Genomic DNA, 27,528 nt, shown 5'->3' with positions numbered 1-27,528 from the left:
TCGATCTGTTCTCCTGTGATCAATCGGTGAAGATTCGGCTTGGGGGTTCACTAAATGGCAGTCAGTGCAGCAGAAGAGGACCAACGATGCAAAGTTCTATGGGGAAGATCATGTGACCAGGCAGTCAATAGATACAGTAGGTGCACTGCTAGAGAGAGGGCGGAGCTCAAAAAGTGGTGTGCCAGAGCCTGTTTCAGAAGAGAAAGGGGATGTGACTTTGTAAATGGTTGCTATAGAAACAAAACATGCTTGTTACATTATAATACATTAAAATTATAATTCAAAAGTGTTTTTTTAATGCATTTTCTCATAGTACATAACTGATTTATTAAAAAAACAAACAAAAAAAAACACGTAGAATATTGCTGGGTCTGTAGCTTTAACCCTCCCTTCATATGCCCACCAATCCCATCTTAAACATTGGTGATGACATTTAACAAAACGCCATGTGGATCCAAATCCAAACAGCAGGGACAGGTGTTATCTGTACAAAGGAAAAATGGGACCAATCACTGAGGGAAACATGACAGGTTATCTGAGAGAGAGAGTTTGCAAAACCTCGCTCTAAACTCTATAAATGTAAAGGGTTTAGGTCGCGTGCTGCCAGGGATAAACACATGGACAAAAGGGATATGTGTGTAAGAGACACACAAAGAGATCCCCACTAGGGCGCACCGCAGACCTGAGTGGTATTAAATCCTGGTCTATGAATGCGCTAAACATACAACATATAAACTTTATTCTTGATTAAAATAAATCTTAAAAACCTAAAGCTACTGATATGTCTTGCCTCTCAGTAAACCGACAAGTATACATTCAAGTATGCCACTAATTACTGATCCTCCTCTTGAAAGATCCCTTTGGATGAGGTATTAATATACCTTTATAGTCCCATATAAAGTAGAGAGGGAAATCAGTTGTTGGCTAGGTATACATGAGTATGTAGATAGATAGTAATGAGTGATAGGAAGTTAGTCCCTAGAGTGTAGACTGAGAGAGTGACAGTAGTAATCGGAGATACATTGTAAGGGCCACTCGAGAAAAAGGAAGAAACGCATGTATTCTGATCTGCACTTTTCCACATTAATGTGCATTATTTTCTAACCAGCTCGCGTTTGCCTTGTGGTTTAGATAGAGACCACATTCAAAAACAGGATCTGAACCCTCTGAGTGCCACAGTCCCTCCCCGGCACATTGCGACCTTGTGTCCGCTTCTCGAAGCGATCACGTGAGTGCTGTGTCGCGGAAGAGGCGATTGGGCGAGTATACAGGAGCGCAGGATAGCATCTACCGTAGTCCACGAGAAGAAAGCCCATCACTTAGCTGCTACGTATGTCACAGGGTCCCAGGAGTGCCAGACCACATCACAAGCTGGCTACAGCACCCAAGGGGGTAAATCATCCTTTCTTTTAAAGGGAGGTTGGGGGGGAGTCGCTATAACTTGTTACCTCAACATCTGCAGACTTGCTGGTTCCTGAAATATTTAAAAACCCCAGTTAAAGTGATGATGATCGCCTCTTGGTAACCAATAGTAAACCAATAGAGGGACCTCATGGCTACTGTACGTCACAGCTTTCTATTTGTCACCGGGTCAGGGTAGAACCTGGAGGCCATCTTGTTCTCTCCTTTACGTAAGCAGATCCAGCCCAGTTCATTTTTCTTCCCTTCGCCATGGGAATACAAAGGGTTAAAAATCCAAGATGTGTTTGAGAAAGGAGATGGGTGCCAGACATGTCCTGAGAACATAAAAAACCAACAGGACTGAATTACATTGTCCTCCAGACTTGGAGCCAAGAGGTGACCAATAGTAGATATTACTGTCCCATCCATCATCAAAGAACCAACTACAATCTTCACCTATAGTATAATATTATTATACCATTATCTAGTTCAAAATGTCAGAGAAAAGCACTAATGATATCACAACGCTCTAGAAAACAACCCAGATGCAATGCAAAGCCTTCTGATTTTCATGTGCAGTGGCTATAACAGGTTCAAGGATTTTAAGAAACGGTATTGCTATAGTAAGCAATGAAATGTATATTTATTGCAATCAAGAGAGTATCCTTATCCAGTGCTACTGAATGAACTAAGCAAGGGGGGCTCCACTTCAGTCCTCAAGCACCCCCAACAGGTCAGGTTTTCAGGATATCCCAGCTTTAGCACAGGTGGCTCAATCAGAGGCTCAGTCTTCAATTGAACCTCTGATTGAGATACCTGTGCTGAAGCTGGGATATCCTAAAAACCTGGATCTCTCTCCATTGCAATGAATATACATTTCATTGCTTACTATAGCAACAACGTTGCTTAAAATCCTTTAATATGTTATAGCCGCTGCACATGAAAATCAGAAGGCTTTGCATTGCACGTGGGCTGTTGTCTAGCGCGTTGCGATATCATTAGTCCTTTTCTCTTACATTTTGCGCTATTGCAACTTTTTCGTGAAACTTGACATTACTCCGAAACGCAGACTTAGGTGCAACATTTTTGCCAAATGGCAGCAATATTTTACGACTTTCACCAGGAATTTGTGAACATGGCAGTATATAAACGCTCACGTCACCTGACACGCGTGTGCTTGTGTGCTGGAAGTTGCACGTTGATTTTTAATGCTCGGCGAATTGCTCGCAAAGTGGCCATTTTTCTAAATCGAGAAATTTCGCCTATTTAAAAAAAACCAAAAAAAACGTACATATCTATTCTTTACAGGTACTTATACCCTGGCTTATGGTACCTTTGTGCTCGTTTCTTGAGATCCCCTCACTAACTTGGGATGGAATAAAGTGGTCACATTGGATTGCTAAAGAAATCAATGTAGCAAAAATCAAAAAGAAACCTCTTCACCCGTATGCATCCTTGAAGTAGAAAGGAAGGTTATGCTATGAGAATAATGCGGTGTAATAGTATGAACCTAGCAATAGAGGGGATCTAGAAGGGGATTGCTGCTTAATAGTTTGTGCGTCTGATCATGTTGCAGGAACGGGCACTCTGGTTGCCCTTATGACGTTCCTTAAATGCCTTTTTGTGCCCATGTCTAGGGGTGATCCCGATCGTAACTGAAGAAAAGAGCTTCCTCTTCATCTTGTGATGTCCGGGGGGGGGGGGGGGTGGGGGGGCTGATTGAGGTCATGTCATTGCTACAGAGGCAATGACATGATCCTGAAGCGGAGGTGTCCATGGTACAGAATTCTGGTTCCATGGCCATCATGGTTATCTCTGTGTCTTTCTTCCAACATAACACAGCAACCTGAACTACTCATCCCAAGAGCAGATTATCTAGTACTCTCTGATTTCCTTGAACCCTGTTTTTGGTACCTTTTGTGTTTTGTTCCTTTCTTGAGATGCCCTCACAAACAAGGTTTTTTGTTTTTTTTTAGGGTTAAGCTATTTCCAGTACGTTTGGCAGGTTGATATGTGTCATAGGTCATCAGAAGCCAGCATTAGTTACTGACAGAACCTAATGATCAATGGGAAATTATGAAGCAATTCTGTTTTCCGTTGACTATGTATGAGGAACGCCAGAAGGTTGGTAATGTGTATTTATATTATGCATTAATTTACACTGTAGTAAATCCATTTTCAGGGGAGGTGGGTGGGGTGCTGAACAGGTTAACGTTCCCTAATTATAAACTCTTCTAGGCTTACATAATAATTGTACACAGTGGTTCTTATGCATGTAACATCTTGTAAATGTCCCAACATGTTCCATATGGTGGCAGGGACGAGGGCGCTTTCATAAACAAGGGTTTCTTTGCCCTTCATCGTGATGAAGGTCCAAGAGTCGACCGAAACGTTGAACATGTGATTAGCACTAATAAACCGATTCACGCGGCTCCGACACCCGTAAGTCATCTGTCGCTGTGGTCTACATGTGGTTTTTTTTTTTTGCAAAGTTAAAGGACTCCTAAAAAAAAAAAGGAATTGTTCATTTAAATTACAAGACACAAAATCTTAATTAAGCGAAGACTTAAAAAAACATCAACAAGCAATCAGTGTGCAATTAAACAATAATGACGTGATTATCTGTGTCCTAGAGAGTAGCATCTTATAATGATCAGTTACTCAGTCAATGTTTGAGCTGAAATCATGGACCTTTCAAATTGCACTGATTAAATTATCATCTGTAGAGCAGTTTTCTTGTTGGTTCTTCGTGATTGATATGTACAATTATGTATGATTAAAGCAAAATCTGCATGTTTAAATACCAATAAAGCATATTTACCTTGTTTCTCCTTGATACATTTAGTGGTCCGATTATGCCAACCTCTCCAGCATTGGCAAGGTTAAAGCGGACGTCCCACTAATCATCTTTTAAAGCAGTAATACTACATCACCCCTTTTTTTCTTATTATTTTTTTATTTGTAAAGCACGTGGCAATGTATAATTCTACATTCTTACCTAAGCTTGCAATCGTGTGGTGCTCCTGTTATAAACCTGTCAAAAATCCTGATTGTGTGCCTAACGAAATGGCCGCCTTCTAAATTTGTGCTGCAGTCTATGAAATGCTGCAGCTGATATGTAACATTATATTACTAGGTTTAACACATTATTGTTACAGCTTTCAGAGTAATAGACAGTCTGCTGTTTGTAACACAGCAATAGATCTGTTTGTGATACTTTGTTGCCAAAGGGCATAGCTCTGAAAGGTGTGTGTCAGAGCCTGTTTCAAAAGAGGAAGTGGATATGACTTTCTAAATGGTTGCTGTAGCAACCAAAAGATGACCAATACATAAAAATTAAAAAATGGCATTAGTAGTTAATAAAAAACGCAGACCGTATTATCTAATACTACAGAACCGATTAAAAAAAAATAAAACCATAGGATTTTTCACGTTTTGCTGCTTTAAGTGAAAATATCACTTCTTTGTGTCCTGTGCATTTTTGTTTTCTTTGTAATGGGTGCGTTAGAAGCAGCTCAGCATAGGTCAGATAGCGTGACAGAAGGTCCCTGGTCAGGGCTTGCTGCTAGTTGTTCAGTTATATGCATTTTTCATCTGTTTTCCTTCATCTTCTCTAACAAACGTAATCTCTTCTCTAACGAAGTACAATAGTTCAATACACAAACTTCAGAGGGGTTAAGACACTGTAATTCGTTTTCAGAGTATACATACAGTAACTGTGTTTTTACATCTTGAAAGTCAATATCCTACGAGGGTTTTTAGGAATTGATCTCAAAAAAGCTCAGACAAATTGTTAACAATGTTTGTGTTCTATAACTGCTTCAGGTTCACATAATGGGGATCTTTCCCCCCCTGATATTGGGCGATGGAGTGACCCAATTGCACTGGCTCTGAAATGGTAGAAACGGGTTTTACATCAAATGCCAGCTCTTAGTTACTTTGGGCATCTATTTTTTTTTTATTTGGGCACCTGTTACCTATTTTTGTAAGTGCATAAATGACATAGTTACATATTTATATAGTAGATGTTGTTGAGAAAAGACAGGCGCCCATCAAGTCCAACCTATGCTAAATTTAGATGACAGATACTTTATCCCATATCCTTTCTTACAGTATATTTATCCAGAGGAAGGCAAACAAAAAACCCCAGTGAAATATCATCCAATGATATCTCATAAGGCGGGAAATAAATTCCTTCCTGATGCCAATAATTGGTACTCAGATTACTCCCTGGATCAACATCCTTCCCACGTATACTTATTTGGTACATCCCTGTATACCTTTAGTTTCTAAAAAGATGTCCAACCTTTTTTTGAACATATTTATTGTATCTGCCATCACAGTCTCCATGGGTAAGGAATTGCACATTGTAACTGCCCTTACTGTAAAGAACCCTTTCCTTTGTTGAATTGGAAGCAGGTATACTTCATAGCACGTTCGCTCCTTCTGCCATGGAGACATCATGGCTATAAAACATGGGTGGCCAGCTCTGCTCCTCACGGGTCACCAACAGGTCAGGTTTTCAGGATATCCCTGCTTCAGCTATAAAGTTATATGCATAACCATGCCTAGCCATTGTCGTCCTTCCCTTTTAGCTCTGTGCCACTACATTGTAAAATCTGTTTGCTTTAATCCCTTTAGTACAGTTATGCTAAACCGGGCAGACAAACTCATTTACATATGAAGAAATGCATAGTTACAGATTGAATACTCTTAAAATGTAATCTAATTTTCAATGTAAAAATCCCTGTAGATAATGAATAGGACGAAGACCATATTGGATTAAAGGCTTATCTTTCGCACAAAACCATCAATTACTATTGCAATACATGCTAAATACAGAGTGTAAATCAATTCCTGCCAGCATAACAGTTATTAGACTTGTGTGCTCAAATTGGGATTGTATGACCACTCAGAAATGCATCATTTATCATTGCACATTGCTCACTGAAATATATACCACATGTCAGTGATATATACATTGTTACTCCTATCAAATGCCAAGTAAAGGACCTGCGAGTATTAATTCACCTAAATACCCCAATGTAAATGAGAGACCGTAGTACAGAAATACTGGGGTACATTAAAAAGAACGACACATTTGCTGCTGTAAGCAGATCCCAAGTGCACAAAGGTTTAGGGATACATTTCTATATAACCCAGAGAGTATCAGGCCCGGGATGTTTGAGATGTAAAAAGGAAATTCCAAATAGTTTCCAGCTTGCCTCAACCTTTTTCAATGCGTCGATGTCTTGTGTAAATTGGATGAAACAATCTAGCCCCTTGAAAATAACCCCTCCTTTGTTACAGTATAGTGAATTATTATTCAATTGCTCCTCAGTCAATTCAGTGTCTTTTACTGCTGTATGTCCCAGAATATTTCTGTTGCCATTATATATTCCCCTGTGCTGGAGTCTCTAGAGCAGTGGTGACTAATTTTTAAAATCACTTTTCTCCTTAGCTCAGGAGTGACTCTAGTCCTCAAGGGCCACCAACAAGTTAGGTGATAAAGCTGCAGTTCAGGCAATATCCTGCATGTGTGTTTTTTTAAATAAATCAGTTCTGTAGTAAGAAAAAATACTTGTAGCATTTTCTGTTTAAAAAACAACAACTTTGAAAGACCAATTTTCTTGTATTCTGTTTTAACAAGCATGCTTGTTCCTATAGCAACGATTTACATTCCCCATATTTAAAGATGTCGCCAAACTTTGACGATCTATAGACGGAGAACGAATTGACCGGCAGCTATGCAGTTCTTTAGGTAATTAGAGATTGCCCACATGAAACTATTGAAGTAAAAAAAAATTACTGAACTGCAGCTTTAATGCTATCCCTGCTTCTGCACTGGTGGCTCAGTCAAAGACTACACACCCTGACCTGTTAGTGGCCCCTGAGTATTAGAGTATTATAATTATACTACCGTTTGCTCAAATGCATCAGATCATGGATGTTTCATGCAAAGGTAAACTGCTCTTTGAACACCACTTTAACAGAATATTTAACACTGTACTGTATGGTATTCAAAAACAGACGATGAAGAAACCCTTTGTTTCATTTGAACTCCCCTTTCTTTAAATGTAATTCAAAAGTTGCGGGACTCGCCACCAAAAGTGCCCCGAAGTGCAAAATATACTCCTCGCAGAATGACCAAGAACCAGAGAACGAGGGAGAAAGTGCGGGTCTTTAGCAAAGACAGACATTGTGGTGGAATTAATCTGCCTTCCACACGTGTGACTCTGCTCATCCCCGGGTCATTTTAATCCATGACAAAGTAGTATTTAGGACATAGTTCATCTATAATCAGACATTCAGCCACTTTTGGGCAAATTCTACACCTGGAAAATATTTTTTTAACAATTTTTTTTTTTTTTTAGAGATATGCAGCATTTTTTCTTTAGTACTCGACTCAGGCAACATTTCCTTTTTTGTTTGAAAAAGATGTTCAACGTCTGGTCACATGACCCTTTATATACTGCCATGTTCACAAAATTCTGGCGCAAAGTAGCGAAAGTCTGGGGAAATTAGGGAAATTTGAAGCAATGCGAAAATGATCAACAAACACAAAATCTGAGAGAAAGTGGAGAAAAATATTGCTAAGTGCCTGTGACGACATTAACACATCTTTAATAGTTTAGAATGGTCTTTAATTCCTGCACGGGTAAGTTTGGTTCTCCTGGGCTGTGACAGCTGGTTTGTAGGAGGAATCCACTTCCAGATTGGGAAGGCAGCTAGTGATTTAAGTGAGCGCTGAGCAGATCTATCTCTTAGTGATGTTAGGCATTTAATCAGTAGAATCGCCAATAAAGTACAGATAGAGGACACATTGTTTTATTCAGCCGGTCCACCTTGTGTGCCCCAGGGTTTCATTGTGTCAATCAATGTAACATCACAGCTAAAACAAAAAAGGGCTGGATGTGTTGCATTCAAAAACCTCAAACGTGTGAATATAAAGTGAGGCACAGACATAGTACCATTACCAGCTCATGGAAATATGTATATGTAAACTTTGCAAACATGGGGAGTTTCGGCCATTTTCACCTCAATTAACACAGGAATTTATTAAAGTTCTTCAAAAGTCACTTAATACAAATATATTATCGAGGGTGGTATTTACTGAGCGATAGTATACCATGAGTAACCTCCCAGCATTGGGCTTGACACCTTGCAGCAGATTTATTTGGATGGACCAAGATGTCTCCAGCGCTTGATCATTTGGACCCTAATGTGTTGCTCATTTTGCTATTTTTTTTTAAATAATTTTTTTTTAGACTTTAGTGGAATTTTGCAGATTTTCTTGGAAGGCTACTAGAGACTTTTGCTAATATTGTCAAACGTTCAATTATGCTGAAAAAAAGTGAAAATAAATTAAGCTTGTTAGTGTGGAAATACCAAGAGAGTTAATTTGCCAAGTATTTCACTTTTTAATGCTGAGTCCCAGAGCCTGAAATGTGGGTTTTGCTGGAGATTATAGAGGATAAAGTGCTGGGCGAATCACTTGCGAGTTGTCACTGAGCTGCAATTGGCAAAACCGCAAATTGATGGTGAAAATGTGGGATTTCTGAGAAACGTTTAGCTGTCTCTCCAGGAATCGATTTTGTGTGAGAAAGTTTGAGAACACATTTTGTAACGTTTCGCACATCTCTACTAGGTAACTGATGCTATGGGGTGGAGTAATGATGTGATTGGGTGGAATGAAATCACGAGAGGGCGGGGTTTAGGATTGTCTTGGGGTCTCTGGTCAGAGAGAGATTTACCTCATTTCCGTGAGACCAAGAGACCGCTGCAATGAGTGAGAATCATGCAAATTGCGTGAGCGTTGACAGGGCTCCTTTATGGACCAGTTTTACAAAGCTTGAATGGGTCGTAAGGTGTCTTATTGCCCTAAATAGTTGCTGAACTGAAAATGATGGATACTTGTTTAATATGGTTAACTCCTTCACTGTCATAGGGGGCTTGCAATACACTATAGGCCTTTTCGGCAGTGGTGGGTTTAAACAGACTGCTGGTTAAGTGAACGGATGACATGGATGGGTTTGAAGGTGTAAATAAAACAATTTGAAAGATGTATTTTTTCCAGCGGGGGGCTATATAGTAGGGGAGTGGTTGGTTTACTTTGTTTCCGCCACCCAATGATAAAGTAATTATATTTATACACACTCACTCCCTGCTAGAGGACAAACTAAGATGGGTTATCGGTACTTGTATAAGACCAGCAAAAGGCAGGAGATTACAACAACTCCCAAGTCTCGATTTCTATTGCTTATACACATTTGCAATTAAGCTTTAAATGAATTTTTTTTTAACCCCATCAATGCCAGATGGGACTACAAGGCAATGCTTTGCAGACCCCAAGTGGCACTGACAGGGTTAAAATAAGTACAATATAGAAGATTGTTTATATACACACTAATAAATCCACGGATCTCAGACAATTTTGGTCCTATGTGGGACCTTTAAATGCACAAGCCTGGGGAAAGGTTTGCTAAGCATTGTACTGTAGCAATCAGAAACCTATGTTGAGCAAATATTTAAATAGCATGTCACATGTTTCCACAGCTCCCGACCAGGAAGACCCCCTAAGCGATCATTGGGAGTTGCCATTCAAGAAAACACACGTCTGCTGTCCCACGGAGTCCCAGGTCTCTTATCTTCCGGACTTATCTCCCCCACAGGTAATAACATGTATTACACGACTCACCCTGTCTCCTCATCCACTGGGACTAAACACATATTGAGTGAACTGGTTTGATCTGCAAGCACCTCGGGCTTCTCCACAAGTCCTCCCATTGAGTCTCTCCTGCGTGTAAATTAAAGCAATAATGTTTGCTTCCAGTTTTCATACAATGTAATATCGTACATGATATGATGCAAGCTATGCATACTGTTGAGCATAGATCATATAACAGCACAAAACTGTTATACGTGTCCTTTTAAATATTCATGGTCTTGATTAATTAGTGCTTTATATTGTGGGGTTTTTGGTTTGTTTTTTTTGAACACACACTGTGTTTATTATTGTATTTTTAATACTGAATGCAACTACCAGGAGCAGTACTACCAAGGAACACAAGGAACTAAAGGCTGTTCTCTGGTTAAAGGTTTAAATACTAATAAAAATACTAATATAAATAATAATATAAATAAAATAATAGTTTGTTCTTGTATAGCGCTGCTAGTTTTATGTAGCGCTTTACAGAGACATTTTGCAGGCACAGGTCACTGCCCAGATGAGCTTACAGTCTGTTTTTGGTGCCTGAGGCACAGGGAGATAAAGTGACTCGCCCAAGGTCACAAGGAGCTGACACCGGGAATTAAACCAGGTTCCCCTGCTCCAAACTCAGTGCCAGTCAGTGTCTTTACTCACTGAGCCGCTTCTCTCCATAAATCAAGACTTTATTCAAACAAATCATTATATATAAAAGAAATGGTCATTTTTTTGAACCCTTCAGTTCACTTTATTCACAGCTATATATAGTATAGTATGGGCAGATTTGGTCGATGTTATTGTGCCGGCTGGGGTGCTCCCGCGGGTGAAATAATGCTATAGCCCCGCCCCCTTTTTTAACGCAGTGGATTCAAAACAATGGCTGCTTTTCACGCTGGCGCGTTCTGTGTCCCCCACGGGTTGCAATAACGTTGTTTACATTTGTATCACCTCGTGTCGTTCAGTCCTTATCGGAGCTTAGTGAATCCTGAGCTTAGTACTCATAAGGAATAGGCCGTCTTTAGCCAGACAGCTTATATGGGAGTACAGTGAGTGACTAGTAAGAAAGACAATTGTACGGTGAGCATGTTTTCACTTTATGGGCAATTTAATCTTCTTTTTTTTCCTGCTTGACTACTAAATGGGGTCCTCCCATTTATATACTAGAAAGTGATGTATTTCAAGACAAAGATAAGGATTGGAGAAATAAGTCCCTGTTCCATATAACATACAGCGTAAGTGCCTCTTCAACAAAGTAGATGTTACACAGTTACATAGTTACATAGTAAATGAGGTTGAAAAAGACATTCGTCCATCAAGTTCAACCTATGCTAAATTTAGACAACAGATACTTTATCCTATATCCGTACTTACAGTATATTGATCCAGAGGAAGGCAAAGAAAAAACCCCGGTGAAATATCATCCAATGCTGTCTCATAAGGGAGAAATATATTCCTTCCTGACTCCAAGAATTGGCAAGCAGATTACTCCCTGGATCAACATCCTTCCCACGTTACTTATTTGGTATATCCCTTTATACCTTTCCTTTCTAAAAACATGTCCAACTTTTTTTTTTTAACAAATCTATTGTATCTGCCATCACAGTCTCCATGGGTAATGAATCCCACATTTTAACTGCCATTACTGTAAAGAACCCTTTCCTTTGTTGATGGTGAAATCTCCTTTCCTCCAACCTTCAGGGATGACCCGAGTCCTTTGTACTGTCCTTGGGATAAATAGTTCTTTTGAAAGCTCCTTGTACTGTCCCCGAATAATTTGTATATAGTTATCATATCCCCTCGTAGACGCCTTTTTTCTACTGTAAACAAATCTAATTTAGCTAGCTCTCCTCATAAATTAGATTGTCCATCCCCTTTATTAATTTTGTGGCTCTTCTCTGCACTCTCTCTAGTTCCATGATGCCTTTTCTAAGGAGTGGTGCCCAAAATTGTACTCCATATTCAAGGTCTTACTAATGCTTTATAAAGGGGCACAATTATTTATTTATTTACTTATAAAATATTTTACCAGGAAGTAATTATGTTTACTTCCCTTCTATCCATTGCCTGTTTAATGCAACAGCTACTGCATCACTTTGGGCACTAGTGCTAAGCCACCTGTCTACCAGCACTCCTAAATCCTTCTCCATCAAGGATTCCCCTAATTTATCCCCATTTAATTTGTAAGTCGCCTGTTTATTCTTGCTTCCCAAATTCATAACCTTACATGTATCTGTATTAAACCTCATCTGCCACTTACCTGCCCAAGTTTCCAGTCCTTCTGGAGAGAAATTATATCCTTCTCTGATTCTACTACCTTACGCAATTTAGTGTCATCAGCAAAGATGGAGACTTTGCTCTCCATCCCAACCTCAAGGTCATTAATAAACAAGTTAAGAAGCAGGGGTCCCAATACCGATCCCTGAGGTACTCCACTCAACCTTTAGCCCGACTTGAAAAAGTTCAATTTATGACAACACTCTATTGCCTGTCCTTAAACCAGTTTTCAATCCAGGGCATATATTTTTACTGAGTCCAATTTACTTTATTTTGTACACAAACCTCTTGTGTGGAACCATATCAAAAGCCTTTGCAAAATCAACTGCACTACCCTGGTCAAAATTCTGTAGTTCTGCTTTAGTGGGTGTAGGATATCTGAGGATGTGGGGATATCTTCAGACTTACAAGAAAAGGATAAGCACACCTAAATCTAAAATAGTATATTTTTTGCATAGATTCATATCTGCTTGGAAATAGTACCAGCGTAATGGATAATTTCTGCTATTGTGTCGGTTCTCAAATTAACCTGCATTATAGAAGTAGCAAAGGAGAGAGAGAGAAGTTGGGGTTATGATACCTTTTATTAGACCAACAAGTAGTTGATATGTTACAAGCTTTCCTACCTCTCAGGGTAGGGGTAGAAGCCTGAGAGGTTGGAAAGCCTGTAACACATCAACTAATTGTTAGTCGTGCGCAAACTTGGGGGGCGGGAGACTTCTGGGGGGGCGCGGCGGTTGTAGAGGTCCTGTGCTCTTCCTCCAGGCATTTAATAAAATGCCGGGGGAATGCGTGAGGCCCCTGCAACACTCCACGTACCGGGATTCAGCCGGCTGTGTGACATCACCAATGCAACGCAGCATCATTTGACCCCACAGGGCCATGTGACGTGATGTCACACGCGTCAAATTACACCGCGGGTCACGTGACATGACATGACCCCGCAGCGTCATTTGACACAGATACAAGGTGGGGACGCGAGAGCTGGGGAAGGGAAGACAGGGGGGCGCAGCTTCAAAAATTTGCTCTCCCCTGTAGTTAATCCAATAAAAGGTATCATACCCCCTACTCCCTCTACCTCCTTTGTAACTACATGGAAGAAAGGACTAACACGGCCCCCCACCATTCTCTGCTCAACAATAGAAGGCAATTTTTACTTCCAAAAACCTGTTGAGCAATATATATATCTGATTGTTTTCCATGGGATGTAGGAGAAAGAATCCATGACATTATTTTAGCAGCAATATTTAATCTTTCGGCAGCTGTCGAGCAAACACAAATTTGACCAACGTATTTTTCGGTCTTTTGAAAATGTTCAGGCTTATAAATAGTTAGTTCTGACTATTCTGCAGTGAATTACTTTGATATATATGGCAAATAAATTGATATGATTAAATTAATGAGCGGTACAAGCGTTGCCAAACTTCAATCGTCCAGCATTAATGCTGCTTCACACTCGCAGTTCATTCTCCCCCTGTGGTGAGAGGCTCACTGCTACCCTACACGTTGTCACTGTGATAAATGACATATCCCAGAGTGCACTGCATTCCATCTGCTCTGTCCCCAAAACAACACAAATTGAGATTTTTTTAATTTTTTTAATACAGACGGCATATTCTGTGCTCAAAAGCCATGTCTAAGCTATTGTACAAATAAACATTTCCTCAAATAATTGCACAAATTATGCACAAGTTTTAGCAACCCTGTTATTTTTCTTCCCTAACTAATTTATGCTTTACTGGCCCCTAGGGAAGAATTGCAAATGATCGCATTTAAATAACACTGCAAAGGTTTTTAAACAGACAACAAGACTGACATATAATATGTTTGGCTACCATTGTCTTTGTATTGCAGGGGACATTTGTTACCCAAACTGAGCATGTTCAGCAACCAACGTATACACGAAAAGCAGAGATACCCTAGTATAGAATACCCAGCATCTGGGTTTCAGTTCTTGCATTAGCTCCCTCTGTGTGATTTAGGGACTGTTCCGTTCTGTCCCTGTACCTCGTCTCACTCCTTAACTCCCTTGTTAGAAATGTAATGATAAAAGCAAAGTTCTGCTTTCACATTTGACAGCTGCCAGCCAAGCAGGTCCTTCTAGGGTTCCATCTGGAGATCGCTGCATCAAAACCGCTGAAGTACAATTCTAAGAGACTTTGGGATTGAAAGAAACGACATCAATTCCAGTTATTATTTAGATTTTTCAAGGTAACTTGCAGAACACCTTAGAACGGATACTAGCTCTATAGGGGTTATTTATTAAACTGCCATAGGGCCGATCAGGGCACGAATCACACAAAACTACGATTGAAGTAAATTAAAGTTTCTGTGTGAGTTGTGGGTTAGGGGTTAAGGTTAGGAATATTACGGTTATGAGTTAGGATTGGGGGTTAGGGGTTAAGGTTAGGAATATTACGGTTATGGGTTAGGATTGGGGGTTAGGGGTTAAGGTTAGGAATATTATGGTTATGGGTTAGGATTGGGGGTTAGGGGTTATTGTTAGGAATATTAGGGGTTGATTTGGGTTTTTAGGGCTAGGGGTTAAAGTTAAATTTAGGGTTAAGGGTTAAGGTCATAGGTTGCATTACCCAAAATGGCTCAGAATCCCCCAGACTATCAGTCTTCTTTGGCGATAAACTGCCCTAGCTGCCAACTGTCCGGTGGCCGCAGCTAACTGCCCTGGACCCCTGATATACCCACAGAAATAATGGAAACTTGTCACTGAAACCTTCCAGTTGTGAAATTGAGAATACATAAAAAGAGGACAGGTGTTTGATGTTGTACAGTAAGCAGAATCGAGAGGATTAGAGAGGAATCTTCACACATTGCAGCCTCTCTGGTACAACCAGTGTACAAGTAATCGGGAACATCCAAGATAGCATACACCTAATTAAAAGGGAGGATCGCTCACACATTCTAAGTTCACTTTGGTTTTGTATACAGGCATCCCTCAAGGGCCTGAATGTACCTTTGTTTTGGAGAAATGGGGCTGCTCCACATAAGTACTGTAACCAGTTCAATGCCCTAATAAAATGTTGAGTGAATGAACTGTGTGTGTTCCAGCATTAGAGATTTCAATGTACCGTAAAAACACCAAGAATGCAAAGCTCAGCATCATAAATAAGTATCGTTTATAGAATTGACCTGGATTTAAGGTTCCATTGTGGAGCTATGCCCAGCCTTATATAAGATGATGCAATGAGCTGATTAAATACTTCTTTATAAAGCTTGTTTTTGAGAGTGTTGCTGTGTTTCCTGATCTGTCAAGGCTATTTACCAAAGTTCACTAATGAAAAAATAGTGGAGGAGAAAAACACTAGATCCATCAATAGAACTTTTGCTTAAATCTGGTGCTGTGTTTTTTAGATCACCCTTTTAATAAATGTTGCAGCTGGGAAAAGTGACAAACATGTTAATTGATAAATATCCCTATACATTAAAAGGGCGCCACATTGGCTTTAAAAGTGTTAAGATTCATGTTTTCTCTGTTCTGCAGGGCGGATCTTTCACCGTGAAATATATTAACTAGACTTGCTGCTCACTTAAAAACATCTAAATGTAGTCCTGCATTCAATTTATTTTACTTGATTAAGTACGGATAGACAAATAGCATAAATTATGCCTCTCATAAATGTTACATATTCAGGAACATATGGTACAGTTTTTTTTCACTGCGAGTCAAACGGAATGCTTAATTAACATATTTGCCACAAAGCAGCAGTGACTCTGGGAAAAGGCTGCAACATCTTCAGCGTTTTAGAAAACAGCAGAAAAACTTTGAATAATTCTTCTCCAGCTATTTTTTATTGCTCTGCAAAGCATATTAAAGGAGCAATTCATGCAATATCCTAAATGTTTCCCCCCCCCCCCCAATAAAGCAGTCCAGTAGTATTAGATCATATGTACATTTTTTTAATTCATTTTTTTAAGACCCACCTTAAGACACACTTGCTTAAAGAAGCATATGAATAGCACCGTGGCTAATACTTTACACATGATACATAAAGCTTGGCCCCCTGCAGACGCACTTACCAGAACTCCCTCCTACTGTCTCTGTACGTTCTTCCTACCTACCAATTAGATTGTAAGCTCTTCCTAAATGTTAATTTTATGTCTGAAGCACTTATTCCCATGATCTGTTATTTGTATTATTTGTTATTTATATGATTGTCCCGTGTATGACTAATGTGAAGCGCTATGTACATTAATGGCGCTATATAAATAAAGACATACATACATTAAAGCTGCAGTTCAAGCTCCTGGTTTTTTTTTTTTTTTTAGGTTTTTTTTTTTTTACTTCAATAGTTTCATGTGGGCAATCTCTACTTACCTAAAGAACTGCATAGCTGCCGGTCAATTTGTTCTCCGTCTATTGATCGGCAAAGTTTGGCGACATCTTTAAATATGGGGAATGTAAATGGTTGCTATAGCAACAAGCATGCTTTTAAAAATAGAATACAAGAAAATTGGTCTTTCAAAGTTGTTGTTTTTTTAAACAGAAAATGCTAAAAGTATTTTTTCTTACTACAGAACTGATTTATTAAAAAACCCACACATGCAGAATATTGCTTGAACTGCAGCTTTAATACATGAGTTTTACTATTCTGAGCATCCTTTGATTTCTATAGCAGGTTTTAGCTCATCTCCCCAGCAGTGCAAGATATTTGTAACAGTTTGAGCTGCAAACTGTAACAATAGATAATGGTACCTTAGTAACTGACTGTAGGATTGATTAAAATTGAAAGGCAGCCATTTAGTGAACCCTGGGAAGCAGGATTTTGCTGATCGATCATGGGAGAACCAATCTATCGGCAGCTTAGGTAATACGTTTTCAATAAAGGTAATCAAAGGTTGTGTGACGGGAAGGGATAGCCAGGCTATATAATAAAGGTCAAGCCCATTTGGTTACCCCTGTTCTGTGTATAAGGGTCCAAGAGAGTTAGCTTTTGGACCCAGTAACACTGTATTATTGCATTGTACTTTACATAATAAAACCATTTAGTGTGTTTTTCCCCTTCCGGGCATGCAATCAAGCAGGGATTGCTATTGTATGGGTTTCAAGGGGGGTTTTGAGGAGGAACCATTGTCCGAATGTGCCTAGGAGGTTCGGGTCCAGAGTTACCGGTTCCCCAATAAATGTGTCCGGCAATCATGCCTGATTCTCCGATACATGTGGGCACATTGTCCCGGCAATACTTCCCCTTGAAAACGTAACTGCGACTCGCCACTAGGGCGCCCTGCTTCAGCATAACTCGGAAAGGAGAATTAGGCAAATGAATCAATATCCATCCTTTTATCTGAGGGAATTCCTGGGCTAAGGGGGGTACCCCAGCTAGTGCCAAGGTGACCCACATATATGTTTTGTATATGGTTTGTATATGGACCCACGTATATGGTTTGTGGGTGCCCTACCATACATAAGGTTGGGGGGACTCTTGAGAGTCCAAACTGAGTCACAGGGAAAGTGTGTGGGGAAATAAGGCAGACAGAAATAAAGAGATAACATTTTTTTTCCTTTTCTGTTCCCTGTACCATAGAGACTCCAAACTTTGGGAGTCTAAGTCTTAGGTGGGGTTTTGAGGTGAAAAGCAAGTCATTTTGATTGCAGGAGGTCTGGGGACAGAGTTGCCGGTGGCCCTATAATTCTCCCCGGCTTACTCGCACTATTTTCGGTACTCAGGGCGAGTTGCATTGGGTCCAGACAGTGTCTCCCAGACTCCTAGTTTTCAACCCCAAGATCCTCACCTAAAGTCCCACATAGCTGGAGGGGTTGCCCGAGACTCAGAGTTTATTCAAATGTATTTTTAACGTGTTTAAACATTCGGAACCCATGTCCAAACAGGCAGCCCATGCAAACCCATAGGTGCGGTACTGTATGTCTGCTGGACATGAGAGTTCAAAGCAGCCAGAGGATGCCCAGAGGTGTGAATGGCATTTGGTTAGCGGGGAAAGGTGAAGTATTAGGTCCGGAGATCAATGCCAGTCCTCCAGGATGCCACTTGTTCTGCCAGACCTATGGGCGCCTGCCCAGCGGGTGGCATTGGGATGGCTGGGGGGAGATGTGTCAGGCTTGCACCAGTCCCTTGGCTATTTCAAATTTCCAGTTGACATGGCTTTTCTACCCGGCTTGGCTCTGATTGGCTGCTTAAGAAAGTTCCCACGCACTGATTGATTGTTGAGTTCTGTCTCTATGTTTCAGCTAGAGCAGGGAAAACTACTGTATAAGAAGCTATGAGCCTATCAGATAGTGTGTTCCCCTTGAGTCAGAGCAAAAGAGTGTGGGCGGGCTTTTCAAAGTTGCTTTGTTCGAAATAGCAAAGCAACCAGCTTTGATTTCAAGCCTGCCTGCCAGAGACTAAGTCCTGACTTTTGCGCCCAAGTTCTCAGAAACAAACGTAGCGGTCGCTGCTGGGATTTCCTGCCAATTTGAGTTCCAGGAGATTCCGGGCTAAGTCCCGGTCAGGGTAAAACTCTCCCAATAGCGTGCCCTGCACCTAGGAAAGTCTAGTTTTCGACCCCAGACCCCCAGTAAGGCTGCGATTATACAGAAAAACTCCCGTGGTGTTGCCCGTAGCAACACCGCGCGGCGCAAAAAACAAGTTTCATACATACGTGATAAGGGGCTATCCCAAATTCAACTGTCTCCCCGCCTGCTGCTGCAAAGCGGGAGACAGTTGATGCATTTTCAAAATGTGTTTTTGTGCCACGTGGTGTCGCTACGGGCGACACCACCTGCGTTTTTCTGTATATTCGCAGCCTAAGTGTGTCTTTTTGTCTGTATTTTGTGTTCCATTGTGTGTATGCGGATTTAAGCCGAATGAACTACAATTTATTTCTCTACCTTCTTTTGCTCAATGAATGATCCTGGTAAAAAGGTGTAAATAACCTGGTCTCCCGTGGCAGGCGGCATAAACAATTTTGTTGTAAGTGCCACGCGGATTGCCTCTTTAACACCCCCAAGAGGTCCTGTTTGGAATAACCTGGAACCTCAGGGTTCAGAAGCAATTCATTAATGCAAAGGAAAAATGAAAATGGGCCGCGGGCCACATTATTGTGGATGAACCAATCAGAGGGCAGTGTCGCTAGAACACACAGTTTTCCCCTCTGTGATTGGCTGTCATGGCGAGCAGCAATTTTTACACTTAGAATTCCTTTGTGAAATGGCCAGTGAGAGAGCATTAGCTCAGGTAGAATTAATATTGACTGAACATTGTACTATACTGAGGAATGGCTGTTCTAAACACCAGGGGATACGCTGTAATAAGGAAGCATTGGTTCATGGCCAAACATGGAAATTGGGCCGTCCAACTGGAAGTTGGGTATGGCTTCCATGGGCCTTCTTCTGGTGCCCCCCGCCCGTGCACGGCAGTACACTCTCTCCTCCCCTGTCCAACAACTTTCCCGCATACCCCCACTCAACAACCCGGGGTCCAGGTCAAGTCTGTAGGTACCGGGAGAGCGGTCGACAGTGAATGGGGATCTGTGCTCAAAAATGGCACGAAGACCAATGCTACAGAATAGCTGGGGAACCTTTTATTTCAGGTGGGTATTTACGTGAAGAATAAAGGATGTAGCAATTGGAAATAAGTGGAACTCACTGGGACCTATGTACTAAGAGTAGCAAACAGCATTTTTTTGCGCACAATTGGAGCCCAAAAATATCATTTGAGACTGTGCTTGTGTGCGCGCCTATGTACGAACCTGACATTTCTCCGCCATCAGCATCAACATTTTTTTCATTTCTTTTGATGAAAATAATATTGCTTTGCTCAAAAAAAAATGTAGAAAGTGCGTCAAAATCGACTGTCAAGTGCAACCTGGCATGAAGTCTAAACAGCCTGTTAATAGCGTTAGTGCAGAATTAAGTCAACAAGAAATATATTTAATGCAACATGAATGTTTCATTATATAGTGTAGGTTAAGGAAATAAAAACATTTTCCCTAATATAGCTATTATAAATATTCCACTAATAATTTATATTTACCAACACTAATTGTAAATAAAAAATACACATTCAGTTTTAATTTAAATTGTATCAATTAAGTACAGAACATGATGAAATGCATCAAAATGTGTTTCAAATAAAGAATTATGCATTATATTTATTAAGTCATAAAATGCCATCTAATATGATTTTATTACAAAGGCCCCTTTGTGTTATTGGCCAAAACGCATGAAATTCAAATCAAAGTAGGATATGTAAAAAAAAACATAATACAGTATGCATTTAAAAGTGTTTGAAAATAAACACACACATGATCAGACATACATACACAAGTATAAGGCTACGATCACATCGGCTCTGGCTGGGCGTGCGCACGATCTGGTGACATCATGAATGCGATTTGGCAGAGCAGCCTGTGAACTGCAGGCAGGAGGCCGTCGGAGGAGACAGGGAGGTGTGGCCGTGAGCGGTGCGCCCTCATCGGCTGAACTGCTCATGTGACGCGGCCGTCGCCTGCTGAGAACAAAATCCCAGGTCTGTTCTCCTGTCTGCCGCCCTGCAGTTTGTGCCTGCGCGCGCGTTGCGCTTGGTAAATACACATTCGTTGTATTGTACCAATCCGTGATTAAGCCTCGCACGGTCTGCAGTTTTATTGTATAATCACGGCCTAATGCTACCCAGCTGTGGCTATTAGAATAAATCTTACACATCCGCAATAACTAGGAGGAATCAAATAAATACCAGAATACCTCCTGATTCATGCCTGATCTGATCATGTTTCTGTATTTTGTTTCTCATGTCGAAAGATTTGTTTCTGTGCTGACTGGTTTAATTAAGCAAGGTCACCTTTTCATTTTATTAACCGCTCAGGTTTGCCAGCTTGGGGAGGATGAATCACGCTGTAACATATGTCAAGTAGAAAATATCTTAAAACAACGAGGACTCCAACCAATGCTCTTTTATCCCCATTACTTAATGGGGTTTTTCTAATAAAAGGCGAAATGTCATTCATGTCCTCCGTAAAAGCATTAGGATCATATCTTTATGTGCTGTAGAAAGTATGAAATAAATGCTGTAGCTCTGGGTTTGTTGCGTGAAAAGCACCTTTTTCCATGGTTTTCATACGTTTTAGGCCACTTACGTTATCAAAATACCCTAAACGTATCTGAATATAAATGAAATGTGTGTATATTAGTTAAAGGATCAATCCAAGCCGCCCCCCCCCCCATATTCTAATAGAGGTTTGAAGCAGGGGGTCTCCAGAGCTGAACCTGGCACCCACTATGGAGGTAAGTACCTCTGTAAGGAGCAGGGGGTCCCCAGAGCTGAAATAAATGGGGCTCAGCTCCGGAGACCCCCTGCATCAATCCTGTATTAAAAAAAAAAAACCCGGCTTGGATTGCCTCTTTAACATGTAATTATTAAGGCCCATTTTCACGAAGCGATGCTATAATTTCCTGATTCTGGCATGATAATCAAATAAATGCACCTCAAGGTGTTTTATAGCTCAGCACCATTTAGTAAATGTGGCCCTTAGTCTTTAATGACGTTGCGAAGGATATCTAGGCATACTTTAAACTATTACACTTCAAATCCTTCTGTGTTTCTTTACTTGTATGTATCATGTTATTTATATAGCGCTAACGGTGTACACAGCACTTGCCAAAATTACAATACATGGGGGGGAGGGGGGTCCTCTGCAGATTTGGGATTCTTTCTTTACGAAGAAGGATCTGTTTGAGGCTTGACGCATATTGACACGTTCACCATTATTATACAGAACATAATGGGGTGTATCTGACCCCACAGATCTGCAAAGCTGCTTTAAAGACCCTTCAGGAGGAGATAATTTGAAGTAAGAGTCCAATAATTCTGTGCACTTATGCAGAAAGCACTATTCTGGCCTCTCCACACACACTCGGGGATCAGCAGAGAGCAATTGACTTGGCCCCAGCAATCATAGAGCAGGTGACTTCATTACACTGAAATCAGGCAGAAAATATCCTCTTCTGGCCACTCGAGTAAATCAGACAAATTATCGAGTGGCAAAACTAATTCCACGCCTTGGGCCATCAAAGCTGCCACTTCCTATAAGTCAAGCCTTCACTTAGCGTTACATTTGCTTTTTTTTTATTTTATTATTTCATTCATTATGCTTATTCCAGCTAATCCACTTAGCTGACCTGCCTTGGTTGTTTTGAGATGTACAAACCACCTTGTGTGGCTGAAAAATGGGCAATGCTCTGTGCAGATGTCCAACTCATTGTGACCCGTATGGCTAAAAGATTGCAGCTCACATTTAAAAATGAAGTATTATTTCATTGACATGATCCGCAATGCCCAATGTAATGTCTTCTGTGACACACACGCGCAAAGTGAAGGCTCACACAGTGTGAACCCGCTTTAACATGCTGGGCGAGGGCATTTGCCATTTTGTATCACCTTTGCATGACTTCAAATGCCCAAGAATCTGTGACATTTGCCATGAAGTGATGGGCCAACCCAATATAGTCAAACGTTCCGCTAAATCCTTTGCTGCTGAAGAAGTATATTTTGCAGGCTTACTACACGGCACAACGATGACACAGCGCTGTCTGCTTCTGTCGTCACAAGCTCTCCTTCGACTTTCAGAAACAAATGATTTATTAAAGGAATTGTCGCACTCAGGGAACAACCTTACATTGTAACTGACTTAAACAAATGTGTTTATCTTAAAAGCAAACAAAATTCCCCCTTTTTTTGGTATTTTTGGTGTACTGTACAACATTGCACAGCAATCTTGTGTAGTCCACTTCCCCACTGAAGAGATTATTGTAGATGAAACATTCTTTTATCTTTCGTTAATATTTTAGTGACTCGTCGTAGGCTGCCACATCATTAAATGGATCCATTTTCCGGAGCCGTGCACCATGGCATAATTAGACAGTCGCAGCTGTGTGCATTGAAGCGCAGGATAGTAATCTGCCTGTGATCATTCAGGAAGTTACAGAACTCCAACTAGTTCCCATGCTTAAAATAAGTTACAATCCATCCAATGTATTGTAAAGTGCTCCTGATGATTTAAGCAGAGTAGATAGTGGAAGAGAATTGTGTGAAAGATGTTCGTGTTCTTATTGAAATCAGGATTTAGAAAACAATCTACATTCCAAGTTTTCTTATGTGGTGATGAAGTGGAGGGTATTTCATGGGATATTATTATTCCTGTCACCATGAAATTTGGCCAGCAATTCAAGGATGGAATGGCCAAACCTACTGTATGCCGGACTACTGTTCCAGAGTGGCCCATGACACGGTATTGTGGGTTACTCTGGCGTGGGCATAGCAAAGAGGCATAGGCTGACAATATGAGGACATCCATGCTGTGTGTTCAACTGTATTACAGTAGCTTGCCTGGATGTGTACCAGTGTGTGATTGTGGCTTTGTGCAGTAGGGTTGTAGAGAGGAGCCATCAGGTTCGGGTATTAGCAGGGTCAGCAGCTACAAATAGCAGTGTGCTTACAGAATATTTACCCTGTTTGGCATGGAAGAGGCTCATAGGTACACTGCAATTCTTTTTTTCCTATACATAATCAACCTATTCTATTTCTATTGTGATATCTTATATAGCTGACGCTAATCTGTTTTATACACACAGTAGTTTGGGGGAAAGTGAGGCTTGATTGGTAGTTTGAGAAATATAGGAGAATTAGAACTATTCATATCGTATTCCGTATATTCTCCGTATATTTTAATGTAGACACAATGAAAAATGAGGGTGCCCATTCAATTTACATGGGAATATACCCGTTCTATTTTGCTTATTAATGAAAACAAAGTCAGTGCGCAATCTCTATAGTGAAAAGAAATGGAAGGGTTTATATCTCATTAAGCAATTTCTTGATGTCTCCCAATAGGTATGCAGCTAAACACTTGTTAATCCCAGAGCCCTGACAAGCGAGGCCTGCAGAATTAGGCCAACCACTGCTACAAATAGCGAGGGCACATGAAACAGTAATCATCGCTTTCCAGTCTATTATTAGATTAACTTCATAGGGATTGCTATTTTTTTTCTCCTGTGAGTTGATGCATAAATGACATGTTTTACCCTCCAATAAATCTACCAGTAGAGTGGCTATGACATGATGTTCATACCCCTCAGTCCCATGACAGATTATTTTTGATTGCTGCAGAAGTTTATAGCAACTTGGAACCATTAGAATTTAAAGGCATCTTTGAGTTTTTACAGCGTACCTGACACAATACAGCCGACTGCTCGCCCTGCACTGAATTGCCACGTTATTGGCCTTGCTCTTTTGATCAGCACTTCCTTGGAGATGTGTCTTTTACGCTTATTGCTAAATAATGTTATCGGAGAGTGCAAATCGTTACTAGACGTATCCTCGTGTTTATTATTGCAGTGGGGTACAGATATAGTCCGTCTTACTTTTGCCACTGCCGGGGAAAGCTGCGGAAACGCGGCTGCCCGCGGCCACAGGGATTACCGCCGTAAGGGATCTGATACGGAAGAATGGCCCGCCTTCAGCGTGCAGCACAACCTCTACTTTCCCCGGAGACGCGGCCTTTTGCTTTTTTCGCCGCGTCTTAAGAGGAGGTAAGTCTGGCTACAACTGTAGGTTGGTTTCCCAAATGTTGGCTTAGACAAAGTAATCACACCCTTTAGGCTGCTTAGTGCAAGTTTAATAGTAAAATGGTCAAAGACCGACTATTGATAACTAGCGCTAGATAAAGAAAAATCTATTTTAATGACTAAAGAAAAAATTGGGCAGAGAATGTCATATTTTCTTTATTCATTAAAGTATATTTTCCGTTATCTGTTGCTAGTGATCAATACTTTTATCTTCACCTTTTCTATTGAATGGAAATCTTTGCATTGTTACTCGGTTCTGGTACTGTATATTTGCCTTCCTTTGGAACACTGAAGTATGTTGACGTTTCACTAATACAGAATAATACTGTGTTGCTAAAAACTCTGGGCTCAATGTTCAATGTTCGCGAACCTACTTAAACACGATAATTGACAAAAAGAATGACCCTGATGACATTACTAACTTCTGGAAGACAACACAATTGGAAATTAAATCTTTGTTTCTCCACTTGAGACCGTTCAAATAAGTGGAAGATGCATACAAATGAATAGTCACGGTATCTAAGCATATAGCAGGTTATTATAACAATAACATTGCCATCGTAAATCTTAGATATAGAAGATAACATTCTATTTGGGTATTAAGATGTTATGGGTACAGATGTAGCAGTCGTCATCGTGCACGTTACCACATTGCGTTGCGTTTACGTGGACGCGCTATTTAATGGTAAAGCTATCGAAAACACTGGCTAAGGAGATAATGCACAATATTTAATGTGTTAACTCATGTGTTATTTTGCATTAATGTGGGTAATAACGCCTGCCACATCTGTATGTTGGGGCAATAGTGCTTTCACATAGTTTAGAAAAGTAGCCTTGTGACTTCTGAAATGATACATACTGATTCAAAATCTATTGCCAGCTAGTGTATGATGGTTTAGACTAGAGTATGACCTTGGGCAAACTCAGTGAACATAATTCTGAAACTGAGTTTATATTGCACTGTAATATTCTGATGTGCGGGCAAGAAGTATACATAGTTACCATGTAGTAAAGCAGACTGACTGTAAATGAAATAAGACATTCACAATTAACACATCATCATTGATCATGTAAAGCATCATTGGGTTCATAGCAGAGCATTCAATGTCACATGAGCTATTATTACAGTCATCACATCATCATAAATCTTACTATTCTAATCCAAACCAAAAGTACTATGGTGAACCGAAGAAAAGTTTGTGTTACCTTCAATGACTTCATAACAACTACTTTTTATGCAAAATGCTACAATAATGTTATCCATGAAAACACAACTGGGAAATGTTAACAAACCAAATCCGTATCATTCCTGTATTCTGTGAGTAGCTCGCTCCCGAAAATGTGTCCACCCATTCTGCATTCTTCTTGTAAATCTCTTTAATTGAAAGTTAATGTTACACTTTGGATATATATATATACATAAACCTCTATCAAAGAGGACTTTAAAATCCTTTCCGCAATGCATGCTCACAATAAGGTTTCCTTATAGCTTCTCAGTTATCTTTTTGTGCCCCAAAGGAACGGAGGATTCATTTTAGTTTTTCGTCTGCCATAGATGTACCCTCATGGCATCTGGAATAAATCTAATCTACACCTGTAGTGTAACGTGTTCCGTATGCTGTAATACATTAACTAATACCAAAGCAGCTTTTTAATGCGTTCAAAGCAGATCCAAATTACATTCAGGCTGAAACTATTTTATTATTTGCACTGTTTAACTCAGTCTGATTTGGATGCAATAATAAGTGAGTTTATTGCAATAATATGTGGTACCATATGTTAGAGACATGCCTAATAACGCACGTACATATGGAGGATGTATAAACAATTTTAGTAATTGCAAGTACAAATCATTCTGGGTATCACTACCTTCAAATCATCATATAAATCCAGAAAATTTTCTTATGTTATAAATCCTTGCAGTAAAATGCTATTTTATGCACTTTTCTTCCACAGGGATCTGACACTAAATAGGGGAACACCAACATTCCTACTACGTAACTATGTAACATATACATTCTCATGTGTATAAAAAATCATTTTAAAATGAGGACGTTTTTTTAGATAGACAACCCATTGTAGTTTCTATTTTTGAATTACACTTATTCCATTGGTCTTGCTGAAAGAAAAATTGTCTCCTACATGTACTGTATATTACCCCCTAGCCTTGGCCTATGATATCAAATATGCAGTTTCTGTGTTGTCACTTTGATGTATGAGTGATGTCACTTTCATGTATGAGTGGTCACTTTCATGTATGAGTGATGTCACTTTCATGTATGAGTGGTCACTTTCATGTATGAGTGATGTCATTTTCATGTATGAGTGATGTGATCATGACCTACATGAAGAAGGATATGTGGGACGCAGGAGACCGGTAGTGATGTGGAGAGCAGGACTTTGTGCTCTTACCAGTTCTGCTGTCCTGAAGGAGGATTGCAGGTTTAACGACAAAACAAAGTATTTCATCCCCACGATTCACCAAAATTATCAGACTTCAATAGTTCTTCAGCCTACAAGAAGTTACCAGTTTCTTCCTTTTCATTGGTGTCTGATACTTGTATCCATG

At 40.2% G+C, this 27,528-nt stretch overlaps 1 protein-coding gene across 10 annotated transcripts in view; it reads left to right on the top strand.

Annotated features, from left to right (window-relative positions):
* DACH2 (dachshund family transcription factor 2) overlaps window positions 1-27,528 on the top strand; it is a 395,863-nt gene that overhangs the window by 187,924 nt on the left and 180,411 nt on the right. For all 10 annotated transcript variants that reach the window (XM_075572852.1, XM_075572849.1, XM_075572851.1 and 7 more), the window contains exon 2: window positions 9,958-10,073. In XM_075572852.1, the coding sequence (XP_075428967.1) occupies window positions 9,958-10,073 (116 nt within the window). The remainder of the gene's footprint in view (window positions 1-9,957; window positions 10,074-27,528) is intronic.

The sequence above is a fragment of the Ascaphus truei genome, chromosome 16 (genome assembly GCF_040206685.1).
Source record: "Ascaphus truei isolate aAscTru1 chromosome 16, aAscTru1.hap1, whole genome shotgun sequence".
In the NCBI taxonomy this organism is placed as follows: domain Eukaryota; kingdom Metazoa; phylum Chordata; class Amphibia; order Anura; family Ascaphidae; genus Ascaphus; species Ascaphus truei.
This window is presented reverse-complemented; position numbering and strand designations above follow the sequence as displayed.